The following is a 12,629-nucleotide window of genomic DNA, read 5'->3' as shown; positions in this document are numbered from 1 at the left end:
GCCTTCAGACTCATTGACTTACAACCCTGAATTATGGGAGTTATCTTTGTCCGAAAGGGTTATTTTTTTAAACGTAATATTCATAATTTTTTATTATTCTTTTTCATTTCACCAGTTCTTTACCATTATAAATTAAATAGAAGATCTTGTCCTTCTGTAGCACAAATGATAAGACCTCCTATATAGAGAGGTGATCCTTTGTCAGTTTACTGCCGTTGTGAGGGGAAGATGATATGAGAAGGGTAATCTTCATAATAGTAGGTGTAGAAATGGGATAACAGTATGACAGCTCTGTTGATAGGCCTAGATGAAGATGTGCACAGAAGAGCACGGCATTCATCAGTGTGATATGTGATGTTCTAATGGAGTCAGGCTACTTTCACACTGGCGTTTTGGCTTTCCGTTTCTGAGATCCGTTCAGGGCTCTCACCAGCGGTCCAAAACGGATCAGTTTTTGCCCTAATGCATTCTGAATGGAAAAGGATCCGCTCAGAATGCATCAGTTCAGTCTTCATTCCGCTCTGGATCCGACACCAAAACGCTGCCTGCAATGTTTTGGTGTCTGTCTGACGAAACTGAGCCAAACGGATCCGTTCTGACAGACACAGTGTAAGTCAATAGAGATTGTTTTCTATGACACAATCTGGCACAATAGAAAACTGATCCGTCCCCCATTGACTTTCAGTGGAATTCATGACGGATCCGTCTTGGCTGTTGTTAAAGATAATACAACAGACGGTTCTATTATTATTTTTTAATACAGAGGGGGCACAGAGGACTTTATTACTATGGAAGGGGCACAGAGGGCATTACTAATGTGAAGCGGGCACAATGGGCATTTCTATTATGGAGGGGGCACAGAGCCAGAGGGCATTACTACAATGAAGGGGGCACAATGGGGATTTCTACAATGAAGGGGGCACAATGGGGATTTCTACTACGGAGGGGGCACAGAGGGCATTACTAGCAAAGTGGGCATTATTTATTTTTTATCAAATCTTTTTTATTAACAATGAAAATGTTACAGATACACCTTTGGAATGTCACATCTTAACAGACAATAAAAGGTATCTGGTACGGTCCGTTGTGTTCTGTCAGGTTATTTTATACATGCATAGATTTTATACACATAAAGAAATCTACCGCTACCTTTCTATAATCATCTGTCCCGATTTTAGAAACATAGCCTAATCTACAAATTTTGGGATCTCTACTCTCCAGAATACTCAATGTATGTTCTCCAATACGCCTTGCCAGTAGTCGTCCAGATTCTGGCATTGCCACATCATGTGTAGCAAGTCAGCGGGCTCCAGTAAGCACCTCGGACGTTCTAACTCCAATTTGATGTAAAAATATTGGAGTTTTGTATACTCTGCGAATGATAAAAAGCTGGGACCGTTTTGCTTGTTCACTCAAGGACATCGGTGGGACCGCTTCTAAAATATCTTCCCATTGATCCTGTGATATCTCTCCCATCTCTTCCTTCGTGTCAACGGATGAGACTCTAAAAACGTATCCATTAATAATGTGTACAGCGCAGATATCAAGCCTCTCTTTTAACCCCCAGTGAGCGTTCATTTTTGTTCCGTCTCTAACTTAATAATATTTGTGCCTTTTTTAATCGTAGTATCATGTACGTGTCACAGCTGAAGATACTGAAAGAATCTTATACGAGGGGTCTGGAATTTCTCCTGTATATCTGTGAAGGATCTAAATACTGTACTCCATTTTCTAAAAGATCCCCTATCCTAAGGATCCCCTTATTCTTCCATTCCTGTATTTCTGGGAGAGATGGAAACTCCGGTAACAGGGGTTGCTCCATAACGGAGCTCATTGACTGATACCCAGGGTTCCTCTCTGCTGCTTCACCTTGGTCCACACTTAGTCCTATTAAAGGAAAATGTCCTTCCAGACTATGGATCGCCGCTCCCTCCAGTATCCACATAAGATCCCTCCCTCCTTTTTTATACTGTAAGATCTGACTAGTCATATCCGCCATTGTATAGTCCTTCCACCCTTTCATTGCACTGCTAAATAATTAAATAATATATCCAAGGGTTTGGTACCGCCAACCCCCCCCCCCGCCGTTTTTGCGTATTGCAATGTTTCCAATTTAATCCTAGGCTGGCCTCCTCTCCATATTAATTCTCGGAATATAGCGTTAATTCCATGAAATCTATCTAACTGGTGCGTTATGAAGTATATACAACAGTTCCGGCAGCCTTACCATCTTGAGATGAACTCTACCCACCACTGAAAGGAATAGCTTACACCGTGCTCTGGCCTTCACTCTAAATTTCCCCAGCAATGGACATAGGTTCAAATCCTCAAAGTCCATAAGCCTAGAAGATATATGAATTCCTAAGTACTTAATGTTATTCGCACATTCGTGTTGAGCGAACTTGTGTTTTAAGTTCGGCGTCTAAAGTTTGGGTTTGGGTTATCGAAGAATCACGTTATGGATTGTAAATTCCGTTATGGTCCGTGGTAGCGGAATCCATAACTCGATTCTTCGATAACCTGAACTTTAGACGCCGAACTTAAAACACAAGTTCGCTCAACACCGTTAGCTATGACCATATCAGGCATCAATGCCAATTAATAGTAAGGCCCGAAGGTCTGCCAAACCGGTCTATAAGAGAGACCTAGTGGCCGACAAAGAGGACGCCGTATCTCCCAAAAAAAAAAAGAGTGTCGTTGGCATATAACGCTATTTTATTATGTAATTGTCCATATTGAAAGCCCTTAATATCCGTAGATTTACATACTGCTGCCGCTAGAGGTTCAATGGCTATAGCAAATGGCATGGGCGAGAGCGGATATCCCTGTCTAGTTCGCCTAGCCAATTAAATGTAGTCCGACACTAATCCACGCCTTCGGGTTTGAATACAGGACCTGAACCCATTTGATAAATCTCTGTCCAAATCCCATATAACCCAATGTAGCCCAAAGAAACCCCCATTCCACACTGTCCAATGCCTTAGCAGCGTTGAGCGATAGAATGGCTCTATCTCCACAGTTATCCGCCTGAACTTGTAAACTGGTATATACTCTTCTTATATTGATAGCCGTAGATTTCTGGGGCATAAAACCCGTCTGATCTGGATGGATTATGTTACGAATCACTCTGAATAGACGCTTCGCTAAGACCTTTGCTAAAAGCTTAACATCGGACGTTAAGAGGGATATTGGTCTATATGAGTTTGGAGTTGGCGGATCTTTCCCCGGTTTTGGGATCACTACTATAGTGGCCTCCTGCATAGAAGCCGGCAGCGAACCCACCTCTAGCGAGTAATTGGAAACCTTGAGTAGTTCCCGCAGCAAAATCCCCTGGAAGCTCTTGTATAGTTCAACTGGGATACTGTCCGAACCCGGGGCCTTATCATTGGCCATATCTTTTAGGGCTTCCTCTAATTTCTCCATAGTAATAGGTTCTTCTAATTGTTCCCTATCCTTTGCCGATAGTGTAGGCAGCTCAGCCACCCTAAGGAACGTTAATAGCTCCTCCTCCGAAGTAGATGCCCTAGAGGTATATAGGGAGGAGTAGAAATCCTTAAATATACCCTGGATATCCCCTGTTCCCACTAGGGCTGAAACGATTATTCGAATAACTCGATTAAATCGAGTCAAAAAATTCATCGATGCAGTTTCCCTGCATCGAGGAATCGTTTAGATCATGTGATCACGGAGCGGGAGTGAAATTAAGCGTCTCACTCACCGCTTCCGTGTCCTCCGGAGGCCAGAGAGGCAGGACTGAGCCGGCCGGCACAGCTGAGGGAGGAGGAGGAGGGAGTCTCTCCCTCCCCACTGTGCGCGGCTGCCGCTGAAGACCAATGAGGACAGAGTAGGAGGAGGAGGGGAGGGACTGTGGCCACTGCGCCACCAATGAATGTGCCGGCCATATCCCACAGGGTCCCCCTCCTCCCCCCCATCATTGGTGGCAGTGTCAGTTCCGATCGGAGCCCCAGCATTACACTGCTGGGGCTCCGATCGGTTACCATGGCAGCCAGGAGTCACGCTACTGAAGCCCTGGCTGCCATGGTATGTTAGTGAGCAGCATTATACTCACGTGCGCTGTGGCCGCCAGTCGCTCCTTCTTCTGTCTGTGCGGCGGATTGCTAATGCTTACAGCATTAGCAATGCGCCGCACAGACCTATGAGAAGGAGCGACCGCCGGCCACAGCGCACGTGAGTATAATGCTGCTCTCTGCTCACTAACATACCATGGCAGCCAGGACTTCAGTAGCGCCCTGGCTGCCATGGTTACCGATCGGAGCCCCAGCATTACACTGCTGGGGCTCCGATCGGAACTGCAAACTGCCACCAATGATTGGGGGGAGGAGGGGGACCCTGTGGCCACTGCCACCAATAATTAATACTGGGGAGGGAGGGGGGGGGTTGCGTTACCAGAGGGGGCAGGCAGATCAGAGGCTGGGGGGAGGGGGGGAGGCAGATCAGAGGCTGGGGGGAGGGGGGAGGCAGATCAGCAGATCAGAGGCTGGGGAGAGGCAGATCAGAGGCTGGGGGCAGGCAGATCAGAGGCTGGGGGGAGGGGGGGAGGCAGATCAGAAGCTGGGGGGAGGGGGGGGAGGCAGATCAGAGGCTGGGGGAGGGGGGGCAGGCAGATCAGAGGCTGGGGGGGAGGCAGATCAGAGGCTGGGGGCAGGCAGATCAGAGGCTGGGGGGAGGGGGGGAGGCAGATCAGAGGCTGGGGGGAGGGGGGGCAGGCAGATCAGAGGCTGGGGGCAGGCAGATCAGAGGCTGGGGGGAGGCAGATCAGAGGCTGGGGGGGAGGCAGATCAGAGGCTGGGGGGGAGGCAGATCAGAGGCTGGGGGGGAGGCAGATCAGAGGCTGGGGGCAGGCAGATCAGAGGCTGGGGGGAGGCAGATGGAGAGAGAGTGGTTAATGGAGGCTGCAAGCACCACCTTGGCATGTATAAAGTTATTGGTTTAGAGAGGGGTTAATGAAGGCACCTCCAAGGTGCTTTCATTAACCTCTTCAAACCAATAACTTTATACATGCCTAATGCCAAGGTGCTTCCATTAACCCCTCCAAACCCAATGGGCATGTATAAAGTTATTGGTTTGGAGGGGTTAATGGAAGCACCTTGGCATTAAGCATGTATAAAGTTATTAACCCCTTCAAACCAATAACTTTATATATACCTAATAACGTACGTTATTTTAAGTAGCTTTTTCTTATTAGATTACTCAATGAATCGAGAAATATAATCGATAGAATACTCGATTACAAAAATATTCGTTTACTGCAGCCCTAGTTCCCACAAATGATTTCCCCTTATGATCTACCAGCTCTGTTATGCATGACGAACCCTGCTGGGCCCTAGAGATGACAGCAAGCATATGACCTACTCTTTCTCCTTTCTCAAATAAATGTTGTTTGTAAAAGGTAGGTTCCCTTTCTGCTGCCTGAAAAGGGATGAAGATGAGCTCTTAACAAGCTCGGCCTCTGATGCCACCGGATGTAAGGCAGCTATCCTATAAGTCAATGTTCAGCTCTTAAAATAAGCCTTGAGACATGACTTGGACATTAAATAAGCCAGCACCTCATCTGCAGACAGCTGTTTCGGGGTGATTGCCCCTCATCAGTGCAGAGCAGAGAGTATTAGCTTAACTGGGTGAGAGGCCTGTGTCCGGTTCTGCTGCCTGAAGCAGATGACATCTTAATTGCTCCTGTGCCTCCCTCATTTTCCTACTGGTATCCTGCGAAGGTGTTACTCCATAGGCCTCTTCCGCCTCCGCCACCGCCATATCTCTATGAGCCTTGACATCCACTTCTTTCGATCTAGTTTTGTGGGCACTAATCACCTTAATCAACAGCCCCCTCAGCTATGCCTTCATGGTATCCCATACAGTATGTGGGGACGCCGTTCCCGCATTGAAAGTGAAGTGTTTCAGCCATACCCGTCAGGTCACCCGAGATCTTTAGCCATACTGCGTTACACTTCCATAACTTCGGCCCCGACCTGACCCCCCTCCCAGTTTCACTTTCAGAATAGAGTGGTCCGACAACGCCCTAGGCTAATATTCAGAGGAGTGGATGAGTGGAAGCATTGCATCGTTCACTAATGCCAAATCTATTCGGGATAGGGTATGATATGTGGACGAGCTGCAAGAGTATTTGTGTTCTGTGGGATGTCTAACCCTCCATACATCTATCAGACCCACCTCTGTCATAATATTGCATAACGCAGAACTACCCGGAGACCTCCCAGCGCCCCCCATTCTACATCTATCTAGCCGGTCATCCAGAGTACAGGTATAGTCCCCTATAAGCAACCATGGAATTCCCGAGTATTCGGGTTGATGCAAATGGCAGAGGAATGTATAGCGCCGCCAACATTATTTGTATCCCTTCTATATTGAATAGAATACAGACAAACCTCCCTTCCACATCCAGGAGCTCTTTAATACATTGAAACCTAACACTTTTATGAACTAGTATACTAACTCCCTTGGAATGCGAGGAAAACACCGCAGGAGACGCATACCCACCCACGACTTCTGTAGCCAATGTATTGTGTTCTTAGTTAAATGCAATACTTGTAAGCAGCAAATATCCGGCTGAAACCGGGACAAGTATGTCGCTTAGTCGTTTCGGCCATGCCCCTCACATTCCTGCTGAGTATCTTAATCATACGTGTCATATTTCCGAAACCTAGTATAGAAGTGATCCCCTCCCATTAATATCACCCACATTGCTAGTTTAAAATGCCATATTATCCCTCTGGCCAAGCCTGAGTGAGTACACCCCAACCCCCCCCCCCCCCCCCCAAGACCCTTCCCGTTAATGCAGAATCTATGCCTAAAAATATATTTCCAAATCAACACTTGAATAGGGCTCTTCCTGAAATTCTTGCCCACCTCTGTAACCAGCATGGTCAACCATACACTTTCCAAACACGTATAGATCTAAGTAAGAACTATCTGTAAACCGCACATTCCATGCAACACACTACTGCAACTGATGGAACATCTGATTGTTCATCCGATTGTCCCCTCCGCTGGACAGTCCTGAGACAGGTGACTCTCCCACTCCTTGTAGTAATACTGACGGAGAAAAAAGCAAACACATAAAAGGGGAGAGGACAGGGGGGAAAAAACAGAAAAGGAAAAGAATCCGGAAAGGGGGAAACACAAACACCCGTCAGGACATCATGTAAAGTATCAAAAACGTATCTTCCTAGGCGACAACTTCTCAAGTGCCCTTGCATTGCTTTTCATGGCAGTCCAGCCAATGCGCCGTCTCTTCTGGAGCCTCAAAGAACCCGGTAGATCCCATAGCCACCACTCACAGTTTAGCCGGGAAACGCATGGAGTATTGGATATGCAGATTCTTTGGTCTTCTCTTGACGTCCAGAAAACGTGTCCTCCTCTTCTGGACCTCTGTGGGATAGTCCAGGAAGATAGAAATTTTTGCTCCATTTATGACCAGGTCTGAGTTATCCCATGATTGCCGCTGTATGGTATCTTTTAAAGTGCAGTATTTTGATGAGTATTGGTCTCGGTGGTCTGCCTGGTGGTAGTGGCCTTGTGGGGACCCGGTGCGCTCTTTCAACAGCATACAATAAAGACAGTACTTTGTCTTGAAACTTATGATGTATCCACTTTTCTATAAAGTCCGTTGTGTTGGGAATTCTCACCATTCTAATGTTGTTACGGCGCGATCTATTTTACAAGTTATCCGCTTTAGCAAATAGGGCAGCCACGTCTCTTGCCATCGACTTAGCCGTCATCTTGAGAGGCCTAACCTCATCATCCATTCCTAACACTCTTTTTTTTTCACGCTCTGAGGTTCTCTCAGTGATTCTATGCATATTGTGTCTTATCAGGGATATATCCTCCCTCAGACTGCCCACTTGAAGGTTGAGGGCTTTAAGAGTGGAATTGAAACTGGCCACAGCCATCATATCTTTGAGAGTAGGTTCTTTATCAGTGGGGTTAGAAGGGGGTTTCATTCTCTTCAGCCTGGCCAATTAGTGTAGTGATCCGACGGCCATTTTCTCTCTCCCCCTCCTCTTCTGTTAGTCTCTCCTTCTAGTCTGAGGAGGACATTGTTTCAGCCCCTTTACTTTGGGACCAATCTCTTGTCCCCACCACTCCCCTTGCGAAACTACTGAGGCGCACTGCCGCGCTCCTACTTGTTGCCTAATGCTGCCCCTCCTCCATACCGGCACCATGTTGGACTCTTTCTGCCCGCTACTTTTCCCCCTCCTCGGCATTCTGGTGCTCATATATGCGCTGCAGGGGACTCTTTTCCGCCCCTGGTACCTCGCAGAGTGATTTTTGTCCATCAGGTGGCCGGGAACAGACGAATGTTCCAAGATACTTGCAGGAGCACTCCGATATTCGTCTTACACCATACTCCGGTAGGCCACGCCCACAATGGGCATTATTACTGTGGAGGGGGCACAGAGGGCATTAATAGCACAGTGGGCATTATTACAGTGAAGGGGGCACAAAGAGGGCTTTACCACTGTGAAAGGGGCACAAGAGGGCACTTCTACTGTGAGGGGGGCACAATGTGGGCATAACTACTGTGAGGGGGGCGCAATGTGGGCATAACTACTGTGAGAGGGCACACATCTGTACAAAACTACTGTATAAAATCACTGCATAAAATCACTGAGAGAACATCTGATCGTGAAAAAAGAGCGTCGGGAATGGAAGATGAGGTTAGGCCTCTCAAGATGGCGGGTAAGTCGATGGCAAGAGACGTGGCTGCCCTATTTGCTAAAGCGGATGATCACGCTGTAACAACATTAGAATAGTGGGGATTCCGGGAAAAAACAGAAGGTCCCAACGCAATGGACTATATAGAAAAGTGGATACATCAGAAGTTTCAAGACAAGTGACTGTCTTCATTGTATGCTGTTGAAAGAGCGCACCGGGTCCCCACAAGGCCACTACCACCAGGCAAACCACCGAGACCAATACTCGCCAAAATACTGCACTTTAAAAGACAGATTTCATACTGCGGCAATCACGGGATAACTCAGACCTGGTCATAATCGCCAGCACTTAATAGAAAATGCCTATTCTTGTCCGCAATTGTTCTATTTTTTTCAGGATTGGAATTGTGGGTCCGCATTTCCGGATCCGGCCCGCACATCGTGCGGCCCCATAGAAATGAATGGGTCTGCAATTCCGTTCTGGAACGGAATTGCGGACGTGTGAATGGAGCCTAAGGAATCTACAATGAGGGCAATACTACTGTGAGGGGGTAATTTTTTTTTTTAAAGTATTGGGGGTGGGGGGTGCCAGAGAAAGAACCCGCTCTGCCAAACACCCTAGGCACGCCACTGACGACCAATACTGATGGATTGCAGGGTGGTCGTAACCATGGAAACGAACACTGTATAATGTGCAAAGGAGGCAATATGGACAATCACAATACATTAGTAAGTGGCTTGTATTAACTCTGTCTACATGATAAATGCCATTTGCTGAAGTGAAACGACCCCTTTATTGTATTCACATTTTATGGACTTTTTTTATAATTTTTTTTTTTATTATTATTTAAAATGGGTTTTCTGGCTGTATCCTGACCCATGCCCATCAGCAGAAGGAATGGCTCACCCAACTGTGCCTGGTATTACCACTCAGTGGCATTGAAGTAAATGGGAGTCACCTGCAATACCAGGCAAAGCCGCTATCATCCGTATGGCGCTGTGCGTAATACCAGCCTTCATCCAGAATCATCTGACCACATGTTTTTTCTTCTTTCCCATGTAATCAGGGGCCGCACCTCCGCCTGATGTCCATGTCATATTCAGCAATGCGTTGGTTATAGTTAACATTTCATCCCCGGAGATTATGTTTCACGTCATTCTCCGAAAAAATGGTTCCATCGAGGAGGTAAGTGGCTTTTAGGATCTTGTACTTGATATCTTTTATTTATTTATGTTACGCACTTATATAGCGCTACTATATTCCCGCAGCGCTTTACAGACATTAGCATAACTGTCCCCAATGGGGCTCACAATCTAAGTTCCCTATCAGGATGTCTTTGGAGTGTGGAAGGAAACCGGAGAACCCGAAGGAAATCCACGCAAACACGGGGAGAACATACAAACTCCATGCAGATGTTGCCCTTGGACGGATTCGTACCTAGGACCCCAGCGCTGCAAGGCACCAGTGCTAACCACTGAGCCACCGTGCTGCCCATTTATATCCTGTATGCACTGTATTTTTTAATATTTAGTCTCTCATAGGCTAGAAAAGACCACGGAGGGACTTAAAGGGGTTGTCCAGCCTTTTATAAGTGATGGCCAATCCAAGATGATTGGCGAGGGGTCCTTCACCCCGACTGTTTGGTGTTACAGAGCACCATCAGCGTAGTAGTGGAGGCGCTTTCTACCACAGCCATGCTCCCATTGTTCAGAGCTAAACTGCGAGCAGACATTCGCCGTGGTTTCCTACATGTCCCTTCATGGTGAGGTTGTGACTATAAACCAAGCCAAACACAGGTCAAAAGTCTCTGTGTGGATGGGACCTAAACCCATGTTCATGTGGCAGAAAAACACGTAACAACTGCTTTGCCTTGATTTGAAGAGTTTTTTTGAGACTTTTATACTGATGAGCTATCCAGAGGATAGGTCATCAGTATCTGATCGGTGGGGTTAAGACACCGGGGACCCCTGCCGATCAGCTGTTTGAGAAGGCACCGGTGCTCGCAGTACCGCCGCAGCCTTCTCCAGCTTTACCCAGGCCTATGTGACCACGTTCATCAGTCATGTGACCTATGCGATACCAAGCACAGCCACTGTGCAATGTACGGCGCTGTGCTTAGTGGGTAGAGAGAAGGTCGCGGTACTACTGTTAGCGCCTGTGCCTACTCAAACAGCTGATCTGCCGGGGGTCCCAGGTATGAGACCCCCACCAATCAGATTAAGGGGGAAACCCTTTTGATTGGTAAACATGCGCCCTAGCGCACATGGGCGCACATTTTTAGACAGCTTGTTTAAATAAATAAAAAACGCTAACTATGGAAGGGGCACATCTTTTGCTAATAAGCTTGATTTGGCGTAGAAATAATCCAGAACCGTATGAGTGACGGCACGGATTCTCTCCACATGGCTTTCAGTGCGAATATTTTCATGCAAAATCTGCCATGCCAATGTGACCTAACTGGGGCTCCACAGCAACTCCAGTTACGGGAAATCTGCCCCAGTACAAGTGACAGTGGTAGGTCTGGGTAGGCCTAGCGGCAACCCCCTGGTAGAGGAATCCCAGTGATCCTGTGACCAGTCGCATGACCACTAGGATCAATAGCGCCACTGCCTCACTTGTATATAGCGATGACTGAGCGCTATATATGTGAGTATAGAGGAGACATTTGGGCAGCCTGTGTCCTATAGGATTTGGGGACCTGGACCTCCTACCGCAAATACATGGCTGACAGAAGTCGAGCATGCCCACTACTGCTCCATACAAACTGCAGGGGAGTCAGAGGTACCCTTCTCCTACTGCACTGTAAATGTACATTGCGGGCTGGCGATATTTCCCACCCTTGTCTTCCCCAAATGCATGACTGTGGTCAAACGGAGTGGTGATGTAAGGCGCAGCAGTCGAGCATGCCCACTACTGCTCCATACCAACTGCTATAGGCTGTTCAGGGGATGCAGTTACCCACAGTATCACAGGGCGGACTCTCTGCTCCTGTCATTCACAGTTTTGAATTTGCGCAATCCGCTCCATATCAGTCTATCGGAATGATAATGTCGTTATTACAGGGCACAATTAACTCTTTTACGTTTTATTTTTTCTTTTAAAATAGACATCTCAGGAAACCAATGTGCGCAATTATATAATTCCACCCAACGAGCTTTTTCCTGAGCAAACGTATTGCGTGAAGGTTGGCGTATATGATAATCCGATATTCAGCCGGGAAAAATGTTTCACAGCGCCCTCTAAAGGTAAGGTACTGAAGCGCCTATTATATACCAACCAATATTTTAATATATATTTTTTTTATGTTTTTTGACACTGTGAGCTCCTTGTTTCTGATCCGGAGTTCCAAATTCTGTGCAGAGCTATGGCGAAAGAGAGTCTTTAGCTGGGGCGTACACAAATACCATAGCAAGACTTGATGGAGCTCAGTGCACAGGAATGTATACAGTTACCATTGAACTCAATGACAGCTGTTAAAATCCCATTGCACAGAACTCCAGCTTGTGTTCACTGCAGAAAAATGCAATGGTGTTAGAAAGCAGGAGAAGGCGTTCAGCACTGAGACCCCCTTTTACTCCTGGCCCCACAGCATTTATGTGGTCTGCCACCAGGGTAAAATACACCACTGGTTTCCAGGTAAAAAATGGTTTCTGTGGGTTACTTGGACTACTCATTTATAGATGAGCGCTACTTTGGTCAGATGCGCCATTTATCCGTTTTCACTGCCCGTCACACGACCACGTTCTGTACTTGTCGTTCATTGCTTTTGAGTGGTAACGACTAGGGATGAGCGAATCGACTTCGGATGCTTCACCCAAAGTCGATTTGCTCTTCCCCAGTTAACGACCGCCAACCCGCCATGTCACCGGTATAAACTTGCTCCCAGTGGTCGCCATGTGACTCAGATACATCCCCCTCCTTCCTTATCCGCCTCC

General features: G+C 47.1%; 1 protein-coding gene across 1 annotated transcript in view; it reads left to right on the top strand.

Moving 5' to 3' along the window:
* The window catches only part of LOC122930811 (interferon alpha/beta receptor 1-like), a 35,306-nt gene that overhangs the window by 8,965 nt on the left and 13,712 nt on the right, over positions 1 to 12,629 (top strand). Inside the window, exons 2-3 of the mRNA XM_044284428.1 lie at positions 9,761 to 9,879; positions 11,801 to 11,939. Of these exons, the coding sequence (XP_044140363.1) occupies positions 9,761 to 9,879; positions 11,801 to 11,939 (258 nt within the window). The remainder of the gene's footprint in view (positions 1 to 9,760; positions 9,880 to 11,800; positions 11,940 to 12,629) is intronic.

This window comes from Bufo gargarizans, chromosome 3 (assembly GCF_014858855.1).
Source record: "Bufo gargarizans isolate SCDJY-AF-19 chromosome 3, ASM1485885v1, whole genome shotgun sequence".
NCBI lineage: Eukaryota > Metazoa > Chordata > Amphibia > Anura > Bufonidae > Bufo > Bufo gargarizans.
This window is presented reverse-complemented; position numbering and strand designations above follow the sequence as displayed.